This window comes from Callorhinus ursinus, unplaced genomic scaffold (genome assembly GCF_003265705.2).
Source record: "Callorhinus ursinus isolate GAN/ISIS: 27379988/994484 unplaced genomic scaffold, GSC_fseal_2.0 scaffold17, whole genome shotgun sequence".
Taxonomy (NCBI): domain Eukaryota; kingdom Metazoa; phylum Chordata; class Mammalia; order Carnivora; family Otariidae; genus Callorhinus; species Callorhinus ursinus.
In genome coordinates this window covers 7054090-7080611 of record NW_027397079.1, presented here as the reverse complement: position 1 = coordinate 7080611, position 26522 = coordinate 7054090, and the positions used below count along the sequence as shown (strand labels likewise).

The 26522-nt window shown below is 39.7% G+C and overlaps 1 protein-coding gene across 4 annotated transcripts in view; it reads right to left on the bottom strand.

Annotated features, from left to right (window-relative positions):
- Positions 1 to 26522, bottom strand: part of AGPAT5 (1-acylglycerol-3-phosphate O-acyltransferase 5) — a 68036-nt gene that overhangs the window by 20249 nt on the left and 21265 nt on the right. For all 4 annotated transcript variants that reach the window (XR_012381117.1, XR_012381116.1, XR_003210996.2 and 1 more), the window contains exons 4-5: positions 25331 to 25420; positions 11892 to 11982 (exon numbers count right to left, since the gene is read on the bottom strand). Coding sequence is in view for 1 of the 4 variants with exons in the window: in XM_025886161.2 (XP_025741946.1) it covers positions 11892 to 11982; positions 25331 to 25420 (181 nt within the window). In the remaining 3 variants the exon portion in view is untranslated. The remainder of the gene's footprint in view (positions 1 to 11891; positions 11983 to 25330; positions 25421 to 26522) is intronic.

Genomic DNA, 26522 nt, shown 5'->3' with positions numbered 1-26522 from the left:
GAGGAATGTACCAGGAGCAGCTCAACTGCCCTAAACACATTTTCTAGATCCATTCCACATCCTGCATCTTCCAGCTTTTACCTTCCAGCTCTTGAAAGAGAACAGCCAAGGAGGAAGCAGAAAAACAAGGAGACTGGGGTGACACAGAGGCCCTGAGAAGAAAACATCTCAAGAAGGAACTGGTCAGATATGCTCAATGGAAGACACAGAAAGATCCAGAACTGAGAAGTGACCACCTGGCTAAACAAAGGTCATGTATTACCTGGACTTATATTTTCCATGGAGTGGTAGGAATAGAAGCTTAGAGAAGGGGTCCAGTGAGGCGAGAAAACAACAACAGCCCATTCTTTCCTGCATGTGTTTATTAACACACGGTCTATTGATTTTTCTAAGGCTTAGAATAACATAGGACACCCTTACTGTCACAACAAATAGAAGCCGACCCTTCTTGGATGACTGGAAGGCACTTCACGATCCTAAATCCGAGCCCATGAGCTCCTCCGATCCATGTGGGGAATGATCTACCATCTCTGACCAAGTGGTCTTCAACTCTAAACAGTGAGGAGGGTGCTCACTCTCCCCAAACCCTGGGTCATTATTATAAAACCAATTTTGTAATAACAATATGGAGACCAATTACAATTTCAACTGAGAGTGCCAAAAAACAGGTACTCATAATGAACTGCTGGAGCTTGAACCCACTGTACGGAGATCTAACTCTGCCTCCAGGAAACTACAGACAAACCCAGAGCCCCAGAGGAAAGTGTTAGTTAAGTAAGTTAATTCTTCTTGGTCAATATCTAGTCTCTATTTTAGTCTTTGCTTTGCCCTGTTTCATTTCCAGATCTCCTGAACTTATACTTGGTACTACCAATAATCTACCTTGCCATCTGAACCAGCTTCTCCTTGAGGGCCATTATGGTGGTGGCTGACATAATGGAGATTTTGCTGTATTACATTTTGGAAACATTATAAGTAAATGATAAACCTACTGGACAGAAAACCTTTATTGAGCCCTACAGGAAATTTTACATTATATATATATATTATTGGCTCATTTGACTCCCACAAATTAATTTAACTAAGGCACAAAGAGGTAAAATGACTTGCTCAAAGTCACATAGCTAGGTAGCAAGACCTTAAAATGTCTTGTTCAGTCCTTTTTCTATTTAATATATATTAATATAGTAACCTAAAACTATAAGCCCGTAGGTTAGAGATTAACGAGGCAATAAAATAAACTTAAATGACCATAGTATATGGTAAAATGTTCTAGAAGAGAGATAAAATATTCTCAAAATATAAAAGAATTACTCATACTTAAAGATTTTTTTTTAAAGATTTTATTTATTTGTCAGAAAGAGCGAGAGAACGTAAGCGGGGGAGCAGGCAGCGGGAGAAGCAGGCTCCCGCTGAGCAGAGAGCCCGACGCGGGACTCGATCCCAGCAGCCCGTGACCTGAGCCCAACAAAGGCAGATGCTTAACCGACTGAGCCACCCAGGCATCCCTTAAAGATTTTTTTCAATCACTCATATGTGATTGGTGAAAGCTTCAGGACAAAGAGGAGCCTGGAGACAGGCCAAGAGGGAGGGAGGTAGCATACCAAGGGGGCAAAGACAGAGAAACCAGGTCAGAGTAGGGGCCCGTGAGGTCTGTGGAGCACAGGTACAGAGCTCGTGAGGAACGGGACTGAAAAGTACACTGGCATCACGTGACAAAAGCTTCACATCAACAGGCTGATGTACTTCTACCGGCCTGGGGGACTCCACGGATTTCAAACCAGAGGAGAGACATAATCTAGGTGCTGAGAAAAACATTTAGCTTTCTGAAACCCCTTAGGGCAGTAAGTCACAGGCAATGAGGTACTGAAGTAGGACTGAAGTAGTGTAAACTTGAAAAGAGAAAATGTAGACAAGAGATGTTATGAAGGCCAAATACACACTGATTCAGCCACGAACTGAATGTGGTAAAGAAGGAAAGCGTAAGCGGGCTTCTGGCCTAGAAGACACGGTCACGGCGGTGCGGGAGACACAGAGAAGGCCCGAGGGCACAGCGGCGGGAATGTATGCGTGCGCATGCGCGTGCGTCGTGTGCGCGCGTGCGTGCGGACACCCCCCGGCCCCGGGTAGGAGAGTGCGAGCGGAGGCGGGTTAAGAAAGAAAACAGGACTTCAAATTGGGCGCTCTGAGACTGACGCTGGAAGGAACACTCTAGAAGTGTTGAGAAATATGGTCTGTAAAATGGCAAGAACCAGGCAGAGACCACCATTTGGGACTCATCTGCATGGACACAACAGCGGAAGTACTGGCTGTGCTGAGACCGGAAGACGGGAGGGAAAAAGGCCGCCATTAATAATGTCGACGCTGCATGTACGTGAACAAATACGAGGAGTGGTCAAAACGCTGACTCTCTGGTAAGTCAGCAAGGACTTGGTAAGCGAGAGCTCACTGGGAAGCTGGAGGGGAATGGACGTCTGGGGAGTGGATGGAGTCAAACAGGAGAATGACAGGGGCCCAAACCTCTCCTTCAGAACGAAAGAGGGAGGAGCACAGGAACGCCACAGGCGAGCTGTGCGTGGACGGGCGAGCGTGCACACAGACACAAGACACATGCATGCACACATACAGACACAGACACGCACGCACACACAGACACAGTTTGGCAAACTGAGTAGACAAGAGCGTGGTGGTGAGGTATGCAAAAGGAAGTTATTAGAGCAATAACATTACAATCTTGAAATAAGGATATGCGTGAGTGTAATATGCAGTCTTGTCAGAGAAACAAAACTCCTTCAAGGCAAAGACACCCTGAGATGTGAGGAGAAAAAATCTGGAAAAAAGAAGAGATAGTCCAAAAGGGAAAACAGAACTGCTCAGCGTTCCCAACTGGTAAGAAGGGAGGAGGCAAAACAGGTTAGGCAGGGCTGAGAACCGGCAGGGTCCAATCACACACACACACACTGGAGTGGGACTGAGTGGGCACCGCAGGGCAGTGGCAGCCCAGGGCCACTCAAGGCCCAGACCAGAGAAGGGCCAAGGAAAGTGAGGTTAGAATCAAGCCGAAAACAAGGCTCAGGGGAAGGAAGTGCAAGGAGAAGGTAGATGCAGAACCATCGACATAATCTGCAAGACCCAGTACAATTTCAAGACTGTGAAAGCGGAGCATCAAACCCAGCACGGGATGCCATACAAGAAAACGGATATTCCCATAAGCCTCCGAAAAGGACCGCAGCCCTCCCCACACTTTGACTCTAGCCCAGTGAGACCCATGTCAGACTTCCGGCCTCCTGACCCGTTAAAGAGCACATGTGTAGTGTTGTAAGACACCAAGTCTCTGCATGTGCTTCAGCAGCCACGGGGAGCAAACATGCCACCTCAGCTCCTCGCTGAAGGAGAAGTGTGTCTGTTCCACCAAATTTGGGTCAACACTGGGCAGTAACTTTCTTTTTTAATGTTTGCCAGGTTGACCTTCGGGGAGGAAGAACATTTGTTCAAGTGTGAATCGTTCGTATCTCTTAAATTTCCTATTCATGTGCTTTTCCCATGTTTCTAGTTTGTATCTTTCTCTTAACTAGCAAGTGCTCTTTTTATACTAAGTTTATTAATACGCCATATATTGCAAACACTAGTTTAGCCTGCCATTTGCCACCTAAATTTGTTGATATGGCATTGCAAGGTATAATAATAATTTTTATTTAGTTTACAAAGGAGAAAAATTCTTTTTTTATGTTTTAAAAAGACAAACCTACACAATAGCCAGTGTTATTCACAGATAAAAGCTAAAGTCCATTAATCCTAAGGAGTTTTGAAACTACAAGGATCTTTTTACTTGCTCAGTAATATGAAAATTCAAGGTATTCGGTTTGCCATTATAGATGTGTCCCTAAATTCCTCTTTTCTATGACTAGGGTTACTAAGTCAAAATACAGCATCTTGCCAGCTGCCATAGTAAAAAAACAAAACAAAACACCATGGGGCTCACTTTAATAGGTCTGGGAAGATTAAGAGACATTAGGTTCCAAATTCCTTAGTAACCATTGAAAAGTGATATATCTAAAATGACTCTAAAGGAGCTTAGTCAAAGTGAAACACTTGGCATGAGGGAGAGAGGTGGAAGCTCTTGCAGCAGTGGTACCACGTGGAGAGCTTCCCAGTGCCCGCCTCCACGTCTCCTACAGTGGGTAGGTAACTGCCACCAAACTTGCCTGTTTCTTAGTGAGGCCTAAGTATAAAATGAAGGCTCACTCACCAATAAATATTAGATCCATATGTTCTAGAAAACACAAAAATCTGCCCCAACTAACCTGCTGAGCACATGACTAATCTTATTTAAACAAGTGGTTCTAAAGCTTTAGAACGCATCAGAATCATGTGGAAGGCAGAGCCCTACCCCTGGAATGTCTGATGTAGTAGGTCTGGGGTTGGATCCTGAGAATCTGGACTTCGAGCAACTTCCAGGACAATGCTGATTCTGCTGGTTCGGGTATCACTTTGAGAACCACTGACTCAGAACTTAGGCCATGGCTTGAACAGATCAAGAATTCACAAATGGGCTGGTGAAGGAGTGAAAAGGCTGGAGGAATAGGGGTAATATTTATTTTGGTAAGAAATTATAAGTAAATGGTATGGAAATGCCTTCAAAGACATAAAACCAAAGTCTCGAAAGTCACTGGACATATGCTACGTCCAAAGCCCTACGGGAGCATTACAGTGGTGACTTGATCCTCCCAACAATACTCCCCTTAGTGCTCCCCACTGTCGTCCCTAAGGCTGTGACCTGACCTAGGCACCAGGTGGAAACATGCTACAGAAACAGGGAGGAAGAGTAGGCCAAAGGATGAGAATGAGATACAGTTGTAATTCAAACGCTGATGGAGAGGTTGATATGCAAAGTCAAACAACCAGTTTCTTGAGAATCACTATAAATATAATTTAAAAGCTTTCTCACTCCCTTTATTCATCCCTATTCTTTTCCAAAAATGCCTAGCCTACAAGGATGAAACATTCTAGACTAGGAATACAAGTCCGATTTGAATCTTTTCTGTTTTTATATCCTGAACCATCTGTGTGATCTTTCATTTGATAGTAATCGAGGCCCGTGAGATTTATTTTGTGGCCTTCCTAGGAACAGGCAGAGTCCTACACCTTACAAATCACTGCAAAGATTAACAGAAACTGCAATAATAGCTCAAAAACTGACAAAGAAGTGAAGTGCCATGGGAAGTCAGAAGAGGAAGAAGTCATTCCTTGACCAGTTTGTTGGATTTAAATTAAAATGATCTAATTGGTCACTTAACAAACAAACATTTTAGAAACATAATTTTAGAATGATAATTTTTACCTATGATACCATTTTATTTATATTTATATAATACTATTATATAATACCGTTATATTTACATATTCTAGCAGTTTTTCTTACTAATTGTTTCATCACTGATTTTTTCTTTTATTTGAGAGAGAGAGCAGGAGCAGAGGGGAGGAGGGACAGAGGGAGAAGCAGACTCCCTGCTGAGCAGGGAGTCCAATGTGGGGCTGGATCCCAGGACCCCAAGATCATGACCTGAGTCGAAGGCAGCCACTTAACCGACTGAGCCACCCAGGTGCCCCTCACCATTGATTTTTTTAAATGGCAAGTTCAAAGCTAGCCTTTCTAAAAATAAAATTCTCTTTTCCCTAATTTACCATTACAAAATGGAGCAGCTTTCAATATATACCTTTCAATATATACTTGACATTTAATAGTTTCTTAAAGACTCTACCTGTATTTCAGACCTCTCAAAGTCTTAATTTTTGTCTTGGAGAGATTGTAAATAAAAACAAAATCTTGACTAATTTATTTAGAAATATGAATAAGTCTTCTTTAAAGAAATAACTAACATTCAGTTTGAAGTGAGAAGGAAATTTAGAAAGCATTACAGTGACAACCTCTGAAGTGAACAAAATTAAGAATTCATGACACTGTAACACAGGCACTATCTTAAATAACAACCCTAATACTGAATGGCCATAGTTTGTGGGTAACAAGTTTTTTTTTTTTTTTAAAGATTTTATTTACACAGAGAGAGAAAGAGCACAAACAGGGGCAGTGGCAGGCAGAGGGAGAAGCAGGCTCCCCACTGAGCAAGGAGCCCGATGTGTGACTCGATCCCAGGACCCTGGGATCATGACCTGAGCCGAAGGCAGACGCTTAACCAGCTGAGCCACCCAGGTGACCGGTAACATGTGTTTGAAGTAAAACACTTCTAGGAAATAGTAATAACCAGAACCTCAAAATATTATACACCCATATCCATCAGTCATACTTCTTAAGCCAGCCAATACCAATGCCAACGAAAAACTGAAGAGTAGAAGGTATAATTATTTAAATACATGAGCACATCACATTTAAAAAAATCTAAATTAAAAAGGTTGGTTTTGGTCTTCAAAGGAAGGTACTTTAGGAGCAATATTAATAACGTTTTGAATATCACAAACTAACAAGTGCTATTTTCAACCTTCTTGAAGAAAAATTAGGTTAACAGATGGAGAAACAAGTCCTTTCATTTTTATTTTCAGGTAATCTCAATTGGTTATGACCTAAGAGGAAAGAAAACAGGAAACACTTTTTCTAGGTATATGGTTCACAAATCAATTTCTTTTGTGTATGGTGGGAAATAATTACCTTTATAGTCACAAGAAAATCCAGTTCTAATAGACAGCAATAGGTTTTTCCAGTTGTAGAATTTAAAGAAAAGAACAATCAGCAATTAAAAATCATATCTATAAGAAAATTACTCATTTTTTTCCCCTTTTGGTAACTTTACGAAAGATCTACAACTCAGAGAAAAAGGATAGACCAATAACTGATCAATTATGGGAGAGTGGGTTATTATTAGATTAAAAAGCCAGAGTATATATCATTATTATGCCATTTTAAGAATTACTTAAAAATACTTGATCTAGCATTACTAAATTAGTGCGGATTTTTAAAACTAAGTAACTTTTAGGAAATACATTAAACAGTCATCTCAGTGAGATTTTTTAACCCCTATGTGACTGTATTTGGAGATGGGGCCTTCAGGAAGGTAGTTAAGGTTACGTGAGGTTGTAAGCATTGGGCCCTAATCTAAAAGGACTGGCATCCTTATAAAAAGAGAAAGAGACACCAGAGACCTCTCTCTGTGAGCACACAGAGAAAAGGCCATGTGAGGACACAGCAAGAAGGTGGCCCTCTACAAGTCAAGAGCAGTGTCACCAGAAACCAACCCTGCTGGCACCCTGATCTTGGACATCCAGGCTTCGGAACTGTGAGAAAATCAGTGTCTCTTGTTTAAGCCCCCAGAGCAGTGTCCTGGTATGGCAGTCCAAGGTGATTAACACAGGCCCTCTAAAAACCTGTACTGAAATTACAACTCTGAATAAATATCACATAGTAAATACACCTATTTGCATATAAATGCTTATTTTACCCAACTGAAAGAAGTATGGCAATATTTATTTTTTTAAAGATTTATTTATTTGAGAGAGCGAGGGAGCGAGTGGAGAGAGGGGCAGAAGGAGAGAATCTCCAGCAGACTGTGCACTGAGCACGGAGCCCGATACGGGGCTTGATCCCATGACCCATGAGATCGTGACCTGAGCCAAGACCAAGAGTCAGACACTCAACCGGCTGAGCCAGAAGTATGGCAATATTTAAATAGGAACACACACACAAAGGTAAATTTTACAAAAGAAATCAGAAGTCCTTGAATAAATACTAAAACACAGAGTGATTCTCCGTTACTCTTCACATAAAGACAAAAATCTGGGACTATACTCATTCCGTAATGCAAATTTATTATACCTCAACAACTAACTTGTGATTTGCCCAGTGACAAGATATAATAAAATGTCCAGGTCTAATTTTGTCTTGCTTAACATATTTAAAATTAAGGAATTAGTGCATCACACATTATAACAGAATTGAAAGAGGCAAACTTGTTGAAAAATAGCATACTGAAGTTTCTGGAAATTGGATCACTACTGTGAAGCAGAATCTGTACCTCAATCATCTGGACCCTCTTGCTGAGTCTTGCTCAGGACTTCTCTACTATTAACCAAAAATGATAAGACGTCACTTCCAAAATTAGGTTACAAGACGACTGTGACTTCCGTCTTGCCCAACCCTCGTCTATGTTACAGCACCTCTTCCATGTTGTCTCCCCACTCCCTCTCGGCCCTGCAGATCTAGGGGAGCAAGCTGTTGTGTTTTGAGGAGCTCTATGGAGAGGCCCAAGTGGCAAGAAATAGACTCTCCAGCCAACAGCGAGTGAGGACTTGAGGCCTGTCAACAGCCCTGTGAGGGAGCTTCTAACAGATCCCCCCCGGAGAGCCCTGAAATGACTACAGCCCCAGCAGACACCCTGATTGCATCCTGTGACAGTCCCTAAGCAAGCAGCCCCCAGCTAAACCACACCAGGACTCCTGGCCCACATCAACAGTGAGACAGGAACTGTTTGTTTTAAGCCACTAGGGTTTGGGATAATTTGTTACACACTGAGAGATGATGAATACAATCCTGTTTCATTTCTCCTATTGAATTATAAACTCCTATAAAACATTAAGAGTTAGTTCTTCCACCTTAGTGAAACATTTTATATATAGGAAATCCGATAAAGATTTGTTAATATTTAAAGGTAGAATACTGTACTGTTTTAACATAAAATCAGCAGACTCTGAGGATCTGAGGCACTCTAGTAAACTTCTCACAAGGCCAGCTCTCTGTTCAACCCATAAAAAACACACATGTCTCAAGATATAATTGATTATTTAATGATGACAAAATGTCTCAGATTCTACAATACACATGAAAAGTAGCAAAAAAAAAAATGCCCCATGTTTATTTCCCTTTCACCTTATCTAATCTCAAACTGTAATTCCTAAACAGAATTAAAGTGGCTGTAAGAGCTGACACCCAAGAGTAGATGAAAATTTATATAGTTTAAGGTCTACACTCAAATTTATCGAGAATTCCCCTCCACACACAAGAAGATCCCAAAACTGATTCATCTATAGACTATTTTAAGCTTCAGAGTAAAATACACGTTTTGTTAAAGTCAGAGCTCAGCTACCTAGAATCTTTAGAGAGGAATAATCTTGGAGAGACATAATTTTCTGGAACCCCAAGGATTTACCCCACAAAAACCCCCAAATTTTATTTAATAATTTTAGATCACTGTTTTCTAAAATACATAAAATTAGAAAACAGCTCAATAAACAAAATCAGAGATCTTTACAACAGAACATTTCTGAAACTAATACATAAATGTGAACTGTACCTCCCCAAGGGAAGGATATAAAATGCAACGTTCTCTAAATACTTTTGGAGATGACAGTTTTTTAAAAAAGCCATTTTATGGTTTCTGTTGTAGAATATACTTTTTTTTTAATTTTTAATTTTTTGCTTTCCCTTGAGATAGTTCATTTTAGGTTTTTATTTTAAGGGTGCCTGGGTGGTTCAGTTGGTTAAGCATCTGCCTTTGGCTCAGGTCATGATCTGGGGGTCCTGCGATCGAGCCCGCATCGGGCTCTCTGCTCAGCAGGGAGCCTGCTTCTCCCTCTGCCTGCCGCTCCCCTTGCTCATGCACTCTCTCCCCCCCCCAATAAATAAAATCCTTCAAGAAAAAGTTTTTATTTTAATTGCAGTTAGTTAACATACAGTATAATATTAGTTTCAGGTGTACAATATAGTGATTCAACACTTCCATACATCACCCGGTGCTCATCAGGATGCACTTCTGAATCCCCATCAGCTACTTCACTCATCCCCCACCCACCTCCCCTCTGGTAACCAGCAGTGTATTCTCTATAGTTAGTAGTCTGTTTTTTGGTTTGCCTCTCTTTCCTTTGCTCATTTGTTTTGTTTCTTAAATTCCACATATGAGTGAGATGATACGGTATCTTTCTCTGACTTACTTCACTTGGCATCATACTCTCTAGCTCCATTCACATCTTGCAAATGGCAAAATTTCATTCTTTTTATGGCTGAGTAATATTCCATTATATATACAGACCACATCTTTATCCATTCATCAATCAGTGGACACTTGGGCTGCTTCCATAATTTGGCAATTGTTGATAATGCTGTTATAAACACTGGGGTGCATGTATCCTTTTGAATTAGTGTTTTTGTATTCTTTGGGCAAATACCCAGTAGTGCAACTGCTGGATCATGGGGTAGTTCTATTTTTAACTTTTTGAGGAACCTCCATACTGTTTTCCAGAGTGGCTGCACCAGTCTGCATTCCCACCAACAGAGCATGAGTGTTCCTCTTTCTCCACATCCTCACCAACACCTGTTGTTTCTTGTGGTATTGATTTTAGCCATTCTGACAGGTGTGAGGTGGTATTTCATTGTGGTTTTGATTTGTATTTCCCTGATGATGAGTGATGTTGAGCATTACTGGCCCTTGGGCCAATCAAGTGAAGCTCTCTCCCGGGCAGCTATACCTACAGGTCTAGAGTCAAACAGATACGGGTGGAAGAAAGCTTTTTGTTCAGCCATCAGCAGTCAAATAAATGGTGGCTAAAGCTATGCATCTGGATGAAGGCCACAAGGAAAAATATGAAGATGAAATGAAAGAAAGAGCAAAGTCAGACAACAGAAACAACATATGAAACAGGAAAGAATGAAGCAGAAGGAGGAGGCTAGAAAGGGGACTGACCAGGAATCACCAGAGAGGGAGGGGGAAATGGAGAGAAGCCCTAAAGAAGTCTAGGGAAAGAATTCCAATAAGGGAAGTATCAAGAATTTTGTATCAGATCCCAATGAATTAATTAAAATTGACAAAATTAAAAATTCATTTCCCTTGACGCACTATCACATGTGGGTAGGAGCTACCATGTTGGTCAGAGCAGATACAGGCACTACTATTGCTATAACAAGTCTTCCTAGACAGCACTGCATAGCCCCTGCAATCAGATCAACAACAAGGCATTTGCTCAGTAAGTGCCTGGAGATCAGTGTATGGAGATCGTATACTAATTCATAGTCCGTCTTCAAGGGCAACTTTTGAGAACACAGCATAGCCACTGTTTTCTGTTTATATCCCAAATTGGCGAAACTGAATAGCTTATAAGTGTATTAGTTATCCAACTTTCTAAAATAAGGACATTAAGAACATTCCTGTTGTTGGGGACATTCATAACTTCCAAGTACTGTGAACCAACTTTGTGTCACATTCCACGAGACTTCACATACTTCTAATGTAATTCTTACAGAGAGGCAGGCATAGGTATGCCTATGAGGTACAATTGTGTTAAGAGATGAGGAGACAGGGCGCCTGGGTGGCTCAGTTGGTTAAGCGAGTGCCTTCGGCTCAGGTCATGATCCTGGAGTCCCGGGATCGAGTCCCACATCGCTTCTCCCTCTGACCCTCTTCCCTCTCGTGCTCTCTATCTCTCGTTCTCTCTCAAATAAATAAATAAAATCTTAAAAAAAAAAAAAAAAGATGAGGAGACAAGCTGAGCCTGTGAGGCAACTTGCACCCACACAGCTGACAGACATCAGAGTTTGGATTCCAGTCCAGGTCTGTCAGCCCACAGAACAGAGACTCTTTCCGTCACACACAACCCATAATGGAGAAAAAGCCTCCACAATCCAGTACCTAGCCAGATTTTCACTAAATCCATGGCACTGGAATATGTATTTTAGCAAGCACTTGAATTCAAGCTCTCAGATATATATAATAACATGCATATGAATTAATGAAGAAACTTCATTTCCTAAGAGATAATACATGCATTCCCTGAAGACATGAATATATTTACTCATTTCCTTTATTGTAAAACATAAATATCCTCTCCAGGAACAAAAACTGAAAGGTATTTATTTTTAAAAATGATTTTTTCAAGTACAAATTTTTACTTACCTTCTTGAGCAGCAAATGTTTGACTAGCTGAAATGACTTTCGTTAGTTCTGGATTATACCTTGTTCCCTCTGGAAAAATCACAAGATACATCTGTGAAACAGAGAAATTCAGTTTGTTTTGTGAACTTACCAGTGCCAACCCTATTAATGCTAAGAGAGTATTTTCTATGGTGGGAAAAATGTATATTCATTTTACATGTGACCTTCATTTCAAGCAGAGCAACCAAAATGCAAAAATGCAATTAAATCTTAACATGAATTATATTTAAAACGCAGTCATACATTCACTGGTAGGTCAATCATGAAGACTCCAACAACGTTTCTAATTACACACTAATATTCATTAATTAAAAATTTGCTCATAAAATTCTCACTCGTTTAAAGCCTCAATTAAAGAGCTCTTTTCCCCTAAGATTCTGAAAAATGACATTTTTAAATGGTGCAAATTTTAGACATCAGTGTCCCTAAGTATCAATAATAAAAGCATATCTCATCTGAAGCAATATCTAAATTTCCACAATATAAAATGTACTAAGTATTCACACTTCAGAAGATTCCCATAGCATTCTTATTTTACACAGCTCCCTTAATGCATTTAAACAATTCAATCTATAAGCAGCTTCACAAATTGAAATAATGCACTTATAAAGGAGAAAGCTGGATGTTTACTAAGTAATCAATTAGTCTAAGCTTTTACTTTTATCTGTTTGGGAAAATAAAGACGGAAACAGTGAAAGTATACAATGAGAAACTCCTAACTTTAGTGGTGAGTTACCCAAACTACACCAGCATGGTTACTTGAGGGCCGGAACACACAACGAAGACATTCGTAGCAAGTCTTTCCAAACACAAACAATACAGGGAACATAGGGTTAGAACCACAGCAGGAAAGAAAGTGATGTCCATCGTATCCAGCCTCACCTGATCCCAGGTGATGCTGTCTACACATCTGGCACAGAATCGTTCCCTTATCCGTGTGATCTGTGATTATAAAACTCCTACATAATAAACCAATGGGAAAGTTCACATTTTTTCATTAGTAGATAAACTCAGGATTAATCTCTTCCAAACTTTCACCTGAAAAACTTGTATTACTGGTTGCTCTACAATTCTGCATTTTCAGCTTCCCTGAAAATATATATACTTTTTATTCATCCATATAAATTGTCTTTAGAACCCACTATCTTTGCCTAACTTAGAAATTACTAGATTTCTATATATCCTAACGAAAGATTAACCACAGCTGCCATGAAAATGTAGAAAAATGGGTAAAACTAAGAAAAAAAATTAAAATTAGTTCCCAAACCCACAAATTCATTATCATGAGAACATATTTTAAATCAGCTTATGGGGCAACTAGCTGGCTCACTCGGTAGAGCACACGACTCCCCACTGTGGGGTCATAGGTTCCAGCCCCACACTGAGTGTAGAGATGCCTTAAAAAAAATATTAAAAAAATAAAATCTTTAACATCAGTAAACTTTGTATTCAAAGCCATGAAACCAATCACTGATGATTTTTAGCTTTTAGTTCAAGTATTCAAAAATAAAATGATTTATAATTTGAATGGTTATTAGTAATTCATGTGGTGTTATTTTCCCATCTCTTACACATTTCATTAGAAAGAACACTGATGGTCGACAAGAAAGCAAGAATGAACAATTCTTCCAGGGCTCATTCAAGAAGTATTTCTTATATACCTATTATGTGCCAGGTGCTATGTAGGATAATGAAATAAACATGGTCTTTAGAGACAAGTGAGAAAAAAGTACATTAAACAAACTTTACAAATATAATTACACTTCTATGACTGTGAAGAAGAAGAGCAAGATGTTATGAAGGAGAATAACAAGAGGGTAAGTGGAGTGGATGATGGGCCTAAGACCTAAATAATGGTAAAAGAATGAGTGCTTTCACCAACAGATGGGTAACAAGGCAAGGATGCCCCCTCTCACCAGTGCTAGTCAGGGCTGTTCTAGAGGTTCTAGCCAGGGCACGTAGGCAAGACAGAGAAACAAAAGGCATCCAGATTAAAAGAAAGAAGTAAAACTGTATTTATAACACAAATGACACAACTGTCCATGTAAGAAACCTAAGAAACATTACTGTTTTTTTAATGTTGCTAAATAATAAGTCTAGTAGGGTTACAGAACAAAAAATCAATATACTGAATGTTTAGATACAACAGTCATAAATTAAAAAATAATGCCATCTACAAGTAGCATCAGAAAACATGAAATTAAGAATTTATTTCAGCAAGAATAATAAAAGGGGAGCGGCGAAGAGGCAGGAAGACAGGACCATGTCGAAGGGCCCCGGGCCCGGCGGCTCCGCAGCTTCCTCGGTGCCCCCGGTCGCTACCGCTCAGGTGCTGCAGGCACAGCCCGAGAAAGTGCAGCACTATACCTATGTTAGATACTAAAGAAGGCTTCCCCACAGTCCATTTGCATCTGCTTTGGTGGTTTCTGTCAACCTACAAAGACTGACTTATTGGCAAGGGCAGCTGGACAACTCTGAGAGCAACTTAGAGAAATCCATCTTGGGCACACTCTATAAAGGAGCTCCTTCCCTGGAAACAGCACCCCAGATAAGTGCACAAAAACAAGACACCCTTGTGGACCTACTTCCTCCCGCTTTCAGTACCCTGATGCCTGAAGCTATGCTTGATACTAAAGGAGGTTTTCCCACATTTGCATCTTCTGTGTTTTGAAATTACAACTATGGACAGTTATGGCTAATCCTAGTAGATTTTCTTCCCTTCTTTTAACATCTTGGATGAACTTGGGGCACACTAATGTGTTAAGTGAAGATGGATGTTGAATATACTGTGTAGATTCACACCAGCCAGCCATCTTAAAATACTGCATGGGCCACAGAGATATCTGCGGAGAAAGTATGGGTAAAATCAGTGCATATAATAGTTTGTAGAATTTGACAGCAGTATCAAGAGCTGATGAGGAAGAGAAGATGGAAAGGACTCTAGTGACTTAAAAATCTCATAGCGTTCTCTGTGAGGTGACCTTTTTCCTGTTGGGGGCGCAACTTATTTAGGAGATAAAGAAGATACTCAGGCCTGTGATAATATCATCATGTCATATCTGAGCTTATTGAAATGTTTCATCCCTTTTCTTATTCTTTATATCACAGTTTACTTTTTGTGTTCCTAAGTCGACTCATTTGTCTCCTGCTAGTATTTGAAACATCATGTGGCCACCATAAGTCCTAACAAATTAACTTCTAATGAGGAGGGGAAAGGCCCATGTGCCCACCTTCCTGTGAAATGTTGGCATTGTCACGAAACTACCCCCACTGAGGAGACGTAGTTATGCTTAGGAAAGAAGAGGTTGAGAAAAACTTTTGGCCTGGTGTTTTATGACTTAAAAGTTTCAAATAGTAGTTTTTTATATGTAAGTTTCTATTAATACTGGTAAGAACATTACTATGTCTTTTTGATGTAACTTTTACTGCTCAGAGGTGCCAAGTATTTGGTAGCCCATCACATTAGGATTTGTGTAAATCAGTCTATCCAAATATAACAAATTAGAAGCCCGTACTTGTATTTTCTATTTAAAAGAAAAAACCCAAAACTTAAATTTTATAATTGAACTAAGAGTACTTTATAATGAATACATAAAATGAATATTAAATTTCTAGTAGAGCCTGTTGAAGTTAACATTTTTGTTTTTTATTTTTAGTAACTTATTTTGTGGTTATTGTAATTATGGCCTGTTAAAAAAACTCCCCAACGTATTTAAAAAAAAAAAAAGAATTTCTTTCGGCAAATGTGGATACCTTTGGCAAAAGATGTGTAAACCTGTGCAGTTAAAAACCACAAAATGCTGCTGAGAGACATTAAAGAAGACCTAAATAAAGACTGTGTTTTGGGGTCCAAAGATTCAATATTGTTATGATAGCAATTCTTCCCAGATTTATCTATAGATTCAATGCAATCCAAATAAAAAAACCCAGCGAGCTTTATGCAGAAACTGACAAGCTGATTTTAGAATTTATATGGGAAATGCAAAGGACCTAAAACAGCCAAGTGACTCTGAAAAAGAACAAATATATAAGATTTAACTACACCAGATTTCAAAACTTATAATAACGCAAGAGTAATCAAGAGAGTGTGGCATAGGCATGGGGATATACAGATAGATCAGTGGAACAGAATAAATGGTTCAGAAACAGACCCACACGTATGCAATCAATTTATTTCAAACAATGGGGAAAAGAATAACCTTCACAGTAAGTGGTGATCGATGTCCATATTTAGACACACAAACCTTGACCTTACACCGAATACAAAAGTTAACTCAAAATGGGCCATAGACCTAAATGCAAACTAAAACTATAAAACTTCCAAAAGAAAACAAAGGAGAAAATCTTAGTATCATTGAGTTTGGCAAAACCTTTTACAGTAGGACAGAAAAAGCAGAAATTTTAGGAGAGATCAATAAATCGGATGTAGGCAAAATTTTTTAAAACTTTGGTTCTTTAAGACTCTGTTATGATGAAAAGGCAAGTCACTGATGCAAAGAAAGACTCGTATAGGAATATTCCGAGGAGTTACATTTTAACAGCCCCAAACTGGCCATTACTCCACAAAGCAGATGATCTTTTATAGGAAATCATATATACAAAGACTGTAACTAGAGAAAGAGTATAGAACAGTCTGAATACTTGGCTTCAAACCCCAGACTCCACTTACAGGCCCTGAGAGCTGGGATAAATTCCTTATCCTCTCTGTGCCTGGAGCTTCTTGTCTACAAAAGGAAAGGATGGCTGTACCTCCAACTGGTAGAGATACTGTAATGATAAAGGTGATAATTTATGTAGTCTAATTAACATGGTGCTTGGCGCAAAATAATACTGCAATTTGCTGTTGTTTAAAACAGATGTGCTTTCGAAACGTGAGATGACTCATCAGGGGCAAAGAAAAGTGACAGAACCTGAGCAGTGGCCAAGAGCCTTCCCCAGAATCAGCTCTGCGCGCTGCATTCACAAGGACAGCAGCCTCTAAAGGCTGCACGGCCAAAGCAGGTCTCCTCGTTCTCTCTAATGAGAGCTGAGCATGACACAGAGCACAGATTAGAGTCAAGATTTTAAAGTAAAACTTTTTTCCTCCTTCAGCTGTTCACACCTGATAACTTCCTCACCACTGCTTTCCCACTGCCGACCAAAAAGGCAGCTCTCTTCTCAGTTCCCATGGAGATGGCGAAGGTGGCAACAGAAGGAGGGAAAGGACTAAACATGGAGCATCAGGGCAAAAAAAGAAAGACTCCGGGGCAGGGTGCCCGTCTCTGGACCCACTTCCAATTAAGGAAAATCCCTGCTCGAGGACAGGGAAGCCCCAAGGATGACAGGAAATAACTGGCAAACAGTCACAAACAAACCAAATTACGTACAAGGTTATTGCTACTGTTCATAGAAATCTTTTATTCTACTAAGTTTTCATTTAAAAGGAACCAGATTTTCTGTTTTCTTTAATGAGGACTGACTTTGCGTATAAGATCTCTATTCAAGATGTGAGGTACCATCTTAAGCATAGATACTTCAGACTCTAGTGGAAATCAGCAAGCTATTTCATATTAAAATTCCATTCAAAAAGAAAAGAGCTATTTAAGAGTTTAAAATATATTCACATTACAACCAGTTATGGAACTGATGACTTTCTGTTAAAAACAGCCTCTTCTCCATGCTTTGGATAAATTAATTTACTTTGTGTGTGTGTGTGTGTGGTTAACAGGTTGTATTTATTATTTTCTATAGTTTCTAAAAAGTAGACTATGTTGTAAGACTATGTTAAAAATAATTCTTTACACAGTTTTTGGAAGGTTCGTGGCAAACATGGTTTACAAGTAAAAGATACAATTTTCAAACTAAAATCAGTTAATAGTCTTGAATTTATAGAAGCAAGTTAAGGTTAAATTTAAATATCTGAAGCAGTTTCTATATTAAAGCATTTCCAAGAAACAGAAAACTAAGAGATTTAGATAAAGCACCAGCTGTCATCATCTCACCAAGTTAACGCTAGTTCCTCATTGGTCCCCATCACATGAAGAATGGGAAGGAACACTTATAGAAAGAAACAGAACCCTGAAATTACGTTTACTTAAGGGTTTCTCCCAAAGGCATCTTGGTCAAGTTAAAACATTTCTGAGGAACAGAAACAGGTTATAATAGTTAAGGCTCAAGATCATGCATTCATAATAAAATACAACTACTGACATTTAAGTGATATTGAATGTATTTAAAGTTTGCCATTTAAGTCAACAGTATACATATTTTCTTTCTGAATCCTTTAGGATTTTGTAGGCACACTGAAATCAATCTTCATACAAAGGGAACAAATATCAGAACCTTGTACTGCATGGATGCAAGTGGCTGCATTTTTTTTCAATTTTATTTTATTATGTTGTGTTAGTCACCATACATTACATCATTAGTTTTTGATGTAGTGTTCCATGATTCATTGTTTGCTTATAACACAACACCCGGTGCTCCATGCAGTACGTGCCCTCTTTAATACCCATCACCAGGCTAACCCATCACCCCCCTCCCCTCTAGAACCCTCAGTTTGTTTCTCAGAGTCCATCGTCTCTCATGGTTCGTCTCCCCCTCTGATTTCCCCCCTTCATTCTTCCCTTCTTGCTATCTTTTTTTTTTTTTTAACATATAATGTATTATTTGTTTCAGAGGTACCGATCCGTGATTCAACAGTCTTACACAATTCACAGCGCTCACCATAGCACATACCCTCCCCAATGTCTATCACCCAGCCACCCCATCCCTCCCACCCCGCACCACTCCAGCAACCCTCAGTTTGTTTCCTGAGATTAAGAATTCCTCGTATCAGTGAGATCATATGATACTTTGAGTCTCAGTTTCATTCCCAAATGAAGACTCAGGATAGCTGTGAGCATAAAAGGAAGTATATGAAAATATCAAGCACTGTGTGGCAGGCTCTTTATATTGTTTCCTTCCCCTCTGGTTTTTAAAAATTCTCTCTAGCTCACTAAAGAGTTTCAAAGCAGGCACATTTATATGGAAATGATATCTCAGAACTTAATAAACTTTGATTAGCTAGACATCTTTTAATTACTGCTTTCTCTTTAAATAAAAAGCCATTTCATATTTAGATGTACAGAATATAAATAAGATAGTTCATCTCTGCTTTCTTTCCTCCAAATTAATCCAGTCTAGCAAACCACAACTGTTAAAAAGGGTCTTTCTAAAATTACAATCAGAAACTTTCAACTCATTAAAAATTCCATTATACATTTACAGAGGGAAAAAATGCAAAAAACTGGTGGATATAAAGTAACAATCTCCTTCCTCAAAGAGCTTAATTTAAGTATGAAAGTGCTACAGGTATGATCAGAAAACAATTACAAAATCACACAAATGCATACATGAATGTGGCAGGCAGAATAATGCCCCCTCCCCAAAATGTCCACATCCTAATCTTTAAGAATCTGTGACTACGTTATAGAACATGGCAAGGGGGAGTGAAGACTGCTAGCATTGGACTGAGGGATAATGAGATCAGCCTAGAATGTCCAGGTGGGGCCAATGTCCTCACAAGGGTTCTAAAGATGAAAGAGGGAGGCAGAAGACTCAGAACTGGAATGATGGCTGCAAAAAAAGACCAGCTATTGCTGGCTTTGAAGACAGAAAGAAGCCATGACCTAGGGAATGCAGGCAACCTTTAGAATCTGAAAGAGGCAAGAAAATGGATTCTCCCTTACAGTCTCCAGAAGGGACCTCAGCCCCAATGACACCACGATTTTAGTCCAGTGAGACCCATTTTGCACTGCTGATCTCCAGAATGGTTAAGATAAATGTACGTTATTTTTCCTAGCTTTTTAAGGGTGTGATTGACAATAAAAACTGTATACATTTAAGGTATACAATGTGATATCTTAATATACACAGACATTGTAAAATGATTACCACAAAGTAATATACCTACCCATCACCTTGCATAGTTACCATATTTTTTTTGTGTGGTAAAAACACTTAAAATCTATTCTTTTTAACAAATTTCAAGTATACAATATGGTATTATTAACTACAGGCATCATGCCGTACTTACGTCCTCAGAACTTACTCGTCTTATAACTGAAAGTTTGTACCCTTTGACCAACACATCCCCATTTCCTCCACTCCCTAAGGCCCTGGTAAACCATTGCTCTACTCCTCAGTTAAAATTCCACATGCAAGTGAGACCATGCAGTATTTGTTGTTCTATGTCTGGTTTATTTCAGTTAGTGTAATGCCCTCAAGGTTCATCCACATTGTCATAAATGACAGGACTTCCTTCTTTTTTAACACTGAAAAATATTCCATTGTGTATACATACATTTTTTTTTTTTTACTCATTTGTTGATGGACATTTAGGTTATTTCCATGCCTTGTTATTGTGGATAATGCTACAGTGAATAGGACTGCGGGAAATAATCCTATTTCTTTTGAATATATACCCAGAAGTGGAATTGCTGGATATAATATCTCTATTTTTAATCTTCTGAGGAAACTCCATTCCATTTTTTGTAATGGCTGTACCAATTTATATTACCGCCGAAAATGTCTAAGCATTCTCTTTTCTCTAAATCCTCAACCAATCCTTAACTTTTGAAAACTATTTTAACAGTCATTGTAACAGGTGTCAGATATTAATCTCATTACAGCTGTGACCGGCATTTCCCTGATGACAAGTGAGGCTGAGCACCTTTTCATATACCTGTTGGCCATTTAACTGTAGGTCGTCTTTGGAGAAATGTCTTTTAAGTCCTTTGCCCGTTGCTTAAATTGGGCTATTTGGTTTTTTTTTTGCTGGTGGACTGCATGTTAATCTTGAAAATTAGCCTTGGATATGTCGTTTGCAAATATTTTCTCCCTTTCTGCAGGTTGTTTTTTCATTTTTGTCAATTACTTCCTTTGCTGTGCAGAAACGTTTTAGTTTGGTGTAGTCCTACTTATTTTTGCTTCTGCTGCCTGTACTTTTGCGGTTGGTGAGTTTGTGGTAATCTGTTACAGCGTGATCAGAAGCTACTACAAGAAGCATAACTTTCAAACATGTTATTTAATCCTAGCTACCAAGTGAATTATTAATAGGTTTAACATATAAAGAAAACAAGCTTAGAAAAGTTAAGTGACTTGTGCAAAGTAACAAAGTTTAAATGGCAGACCTGAGAAATGAACCCACATCTGATTTGGCCTCAAAGTGACAACCACTCATGGCACTGCCAGTCTGTAATTCAGCACTGTTGCATGAACATCCAAAAGCTACAGTTCTGCCCTTGAAAAACAGAAAGTTCTCTGGTAGCCCAAAGTAAAAGACTACGTTATTTGAACAAGCCTTCCTAATGAAAATTTAAAAAGCTGGATATAACGTCATTTAAAAATTATCAAAGAGCTGAAAGATAAAAATCAAAGCCCGTGGACCTTCTATTAAGAGTGAAAAGAAGTTGGGACGCCTGGGTGGCTCAGTCGGTTAAGCGCAAGCCCTCGGCTCAGGTCATGATCCCAAGGTCCTAGATTGAGCCCCGCATCGGGATCCTCGCTCAGCGGGAAGCCTGCTTCTCCCTCTCCTTCTGCCTGCCGCTCCCCCTGCTTGTGCTCTCTCTCAATCTCTCTCTCAAAAAAACGAAAAAAAAAAAAAGTGAAAAGACGTAAAAGGAACACCAAAGGCTATACTCTTAGAGCAAAAGTAAACCAGAAGTCAATCAGTCTCACATGGATTTGCAACTTTGGTCTAGTTAACCTCAAGTTCAGAATTCCGTTGGGTGGGCTCACGCTGAAGAAGCTTTAAGGGGCCCAGCTAAACAAATGCAAATATTCTCTGGAGGAAGGCACTTTCTACTCTTCGAGTTGATTTCTACAGATAATTTTCCAAATAGAATCGGGAGCAAATAAAGATAACCAAGCACATAAGGAAAGAAAGTACCATGAGCAAGAATTGGCAGAAAACGGCAGGGCTTCACATACTGAGATCACTAAATACATATTTACTTAATACATCTTTTAAATGATGCCTTCAATATTTAAAGAAACAAAGTTTGAAGATTAAAACAAAAATAACAGATTTGATAATAACCATACAGTACAGCATACCATGAAAAACACAATAAATTTAAAACACAGGTATTAAATGGATTTGTGGTACAGTGGATTGCATCTTGAAACACAAAGGACATTAGTAGAAAAACTTGAGAGATCTGAATAGTCTGTAGGTCAATTAATAGTATGACACCGTTTCTTTCTTAGTTTTGACAAGTGTACCATGGTTTCTAAAGATGTTAATATTAAATGTTAACATTAAAAGTAGGTGAAGATTAAATGGGAAACTCTGGACTATCCATGCAATGTTTTTGTAAATCTGAAATCATTCCAAGTTTTACAACACATTAACAAAAAAACAGGAGGGAGGCTTCCACTTAGGACAAAGAATATTACAAGAGTAACTGGGAAAACAACAAACTGAACCCTTCAGAGTTAAGGCTGCATGGCAACAACTCACCTGAACATCTAAGGAAAGAAGGCAATTCAGAGGAGAGGAGATTCATGCACACATTTACCTGGGGCAAATGCCAACAGATGGCAATAACAAGATTTAATTAAAATTTTAACAAGCTGCAAAAGGCTGAGTATGGGCTAGTTCAACAGAAGAACTCCTGGGGGCTACAGACACAGGATAATTTACCACAACTTTGTACAAACATACAAATACACACACCCACATATACATGCAAACCAAAAAGAAGAAAAAGAGAAGTAGAAAAAGAAAAAAAGGCTGAGCCAGGGCAATGTCTTGCAAACTCATCCTCATGACGATGATGATGGTGGTGCAGGCTTGGGGGACAACAGAGCCAGTGCTGGGAAGGCACAAAGCCCAGCAGAGATCCTTCCCCTCTATCTTTCCTGTGGAACAACATTCTTAAACCCTCAAGTTGATGAAAATCCAACGCAGCTGGGGGGAAATGAACAGAAGGTTAAAACTTTCTGCAGGGGATGAGCAAGAATACATCCTGGGCACAGATTTAGAGCTGGGAGCAAGGCAGGAGAGAAGCGGGGAGAAGCCTCCACCCCAAGACCCTTCCTGAGACTTAGACAACAAACCATGCCTTCCCTCTCTGCCTCCCCCCTCCCCTCCTCACCAAACTAACAAGATTTCAGTAACAAGTACCAGAGGACGCCGTTGGGGGAGGTGCAAAAAGGAGACTCTAAGTGTAGTGCAAAAAACTCAGTGTGGAACAGGCATTGACAAAAACTCTCTAGCAAAACATCTCCCACCCTATACACAAAGTAAAGAATGCTACAGTAATTTGAAGTCTGTGAGAAAAATTATTGCAACAGTAAAACCCAAATCCGGTACAACTCCTGACTCAACTGACTCAAGCCCTCACTGAAGGCCTCACAAAAAGACAAGCGTAGCCATTCTCAGGCATCAAAACTACTTCAGTCTCCACTGTCCTACTCAAGAGGCCCAACTTGCAACAAAATCGTAGCAGGTATAAAAAAGGCAAGATGAAGCAGTCTGAAGAGACAAAGCAATCAAAAATTTCAGAATCAGAGATGTTGTAATTACCAGATGGGGAATTTCAAACAACTACTAGCAACACAGTAAACGTTCTAGTAGAAAAGGTGGGCAATCCTCATGATCAGATGGATACGTTTAGCACAGACATGGAAACTGTGAGACAGAATCAAAGGGAAATACCGGGAATGAAAAACAGGAACAGAGATGGAGAATGCCTCTACCTGGCACCACCAGCAGACTAGGCAAAGCCAAAGGAACAATCAGTGAACAGGAAAATAGGTCAGTGGATATTACCTACACTGTAAGACAACAGGGAAAAAAGAGAGTGAAAAAAACAAAACAAAAAGCAGAAAAAGACTGTGGAACAAATAGCCCCAAAGACATGTAATTGGAGAAGAGAGAACAGGGTAGGAATAACATTTAAAGAAATAAGAGCAAGGGATGGTCCAAAATTAATGACAGACATGAAACCAAAAGTCCAAGTTCAGAGAAGACCAAGCAGGATAAAGAGGGAGGCAAAAGAAAAAGAGCACACTAAGATGTATAATACTTAAACTGCTGCAAACCAAAAACAAAGAGAAACTCATGAAGGCAGCCAGAGAGAAAAAAACATGTAACACTGAGGAGGAGGGAGGGGGAGCCAGAGAGAAAAAGACATAACAGAGAAGCGAGGGGAAACTGCGTACAGAACACCGAAATCATGGAAAGAGGGGACTGAATGCATCTGTTTGGCACAATGTCTACAGAATACCCAGGAGACCTCACGGCAGCTCCCCTGCCTGGGATGACGCATAGCTAGCGGGGAGAAGCGGGGTGGACTCTTTAATGTGTAAGTCAGTGCTGAAATTTTAAATTATTTTTTGAAAAGACAGTAAATATACATATTGCCAATCTCTTCTGTCTTACGGAGATCTATAAACAACGGCCCCCATTCTGCCCAGTAAGCCAAATTTTTCAGAGTAAACAGACCTTTCAAAAGGCTACACTTTGTTCTCAAGGGTGAGTAGTAACAGGACGAAGGGGCACTACATTCTACGCCAGGTCATGCCAAACAGAACACGGTTTCACAATGTCAGAACGACTAGACAAGGTTCATAAGCAAAAGTCTTGAACGTTGGAGCACTTCATCAGCTGACTGTGGAAAACTCATCTTTCAATATGAGTTCTGGCTGCTACCTATGAGCCCTGGCGAGGAGAGGAAAAGAGCAAGGAAGGCAGAGAGAAAACAAGAGGGAGGAGGAGGAGATTGAGGATGAGGGAGGAAAAAAAACAAAACTTGTGGCCGTGAGCTAAGTTCCTGCGCGCTGGTGACCAAAGCTCAAGCGGTCGCTGTGATCAGGGTGCTCTGCCCTCACAGGGGGCCGGAGGGGAAAGCCCCTGGGCAGCAGTTAGCATCCTTCGAAGAGGATCCTGAGATTCCTTTTTTAGGGAACAAAGTTTTATGAAACAACACTTATACTGAATGATTCTTCATTTGCAGATATTCATACTTTTCTTGACTTTTCAAATAACTGAATGTATACAAGCAATCCAAATTTATACTGACACAAAGAAAATTTGTTTCTTTTGAAACTATATGTGATCCTGAAGATGAGCAATTAGTAGCTGAAGTGCAAGGTCGCAGGTGTGGTATGGACTTCCATTCACAAACCACAGTCACCCACCGTTCTTGTGCTCATCTGGAGGTCCTTACCACCAGCAAAGGACTGAAGAGTCTGCGGCCTCTTCCTGATGGCCGAAAACAGCCGCTCACCTCTACGTAGACGGTTTTTACTGCCTCAACTCTCAATTATTTATTCATGGAATAATACATTTTCAACACAATTCTTAAGTTCTAATTTAGTTCTTAAAAACTGGGAATTGATAAGGAAAATAATAAAAAGGAGCACGATCTTACTGGAGTTCCTGCGTTCATGTAGCTCTGCAGCTTGTTTCTCATGTCCTTTTCATTAAATTTGGCACTTCGCTTTACATAGATCCCTCCATGCTGTCACATTAAAAAAAAAAAAAAGAAAAAGGGAGGGAAAATATTTACTATTAAAATATCAAATGGCCAGTCATCAAAAAGGTAACTTTACTCCCCAGAATAAAATTACATTTTAGGAATTAAACTATATTTAATACATTCAAATATTAGCATCTAATAAACATTTAACTAAAAGCTCTCCTAGGTTTCAACACAACTGAAATAAAAACTGCATGCTACATGGTACAGGAAAATACATGAACATTTAGTTTTGTCGAGAGTTAAAAACGCTTTCATTTTTTAAAATGAAAAACTCGATCAATAACATAGTTCTTAGCTCTCAATTTTTCCAGTGACGGAGAATCACTGAAAGTATCCTTAAAATGACAATACTTATGATCTTTAGGGATTTTTAAGACTGACCCAACTACCGATGTTTATGTAGCACTGTTATGAACTCAACTGTGTTCCCCCCAAATTTATATGTTGAAGCCCTAACCCCCAATACCTGATGGTATTTGGAGATGGGGCATTTAAGAAGGTAATCAGGTTAAACAAGGTCATTTAGGGTGGGTCCTAATGCAGAAGAAGAGGAGATTAGGACACCAACAGGCATATGCACAGAGGAGAGACAGAGGGAGAAGGCAGCGGACTGGAAGCCACGGAGAGAGAGGCCTCGGCAAAAAGCAATCCTGATTAACACATTGATCTGGCACTTCCAGCCTCTAGAACTGTGGGGAAATAAATGTCTGTTATTTAAGGTCCAGACTGTGGTATTTTGTTAGGGCAGCCCTAGCCAACTGACCCAGGCACTGTCATACAAATTAAGGGATCCTTCGTGAAACTTTGTAAGTGTCCCTCGCCAAAACTTTGCATCAAGTCACCGTATTATTTGCACTCGCTTGTGCTAATTTGAACTCATCTGTAAAATAAACTGACTGGCTGAACTTGATTTTGTCTTAACCAAGAATATGAGTAAAAGGAAATGCACAGATAGGAGCAAGGAGGGGACAGTATAGAGACTATAAAGAGGAGAGGAAGCAAGGTGGCCTTCCATCCTGATGGTGGTTCCTTCCAGATAGAAACCGGCGTGCCTGAGTGCAGAGGAAAAACTCAAGGTGCT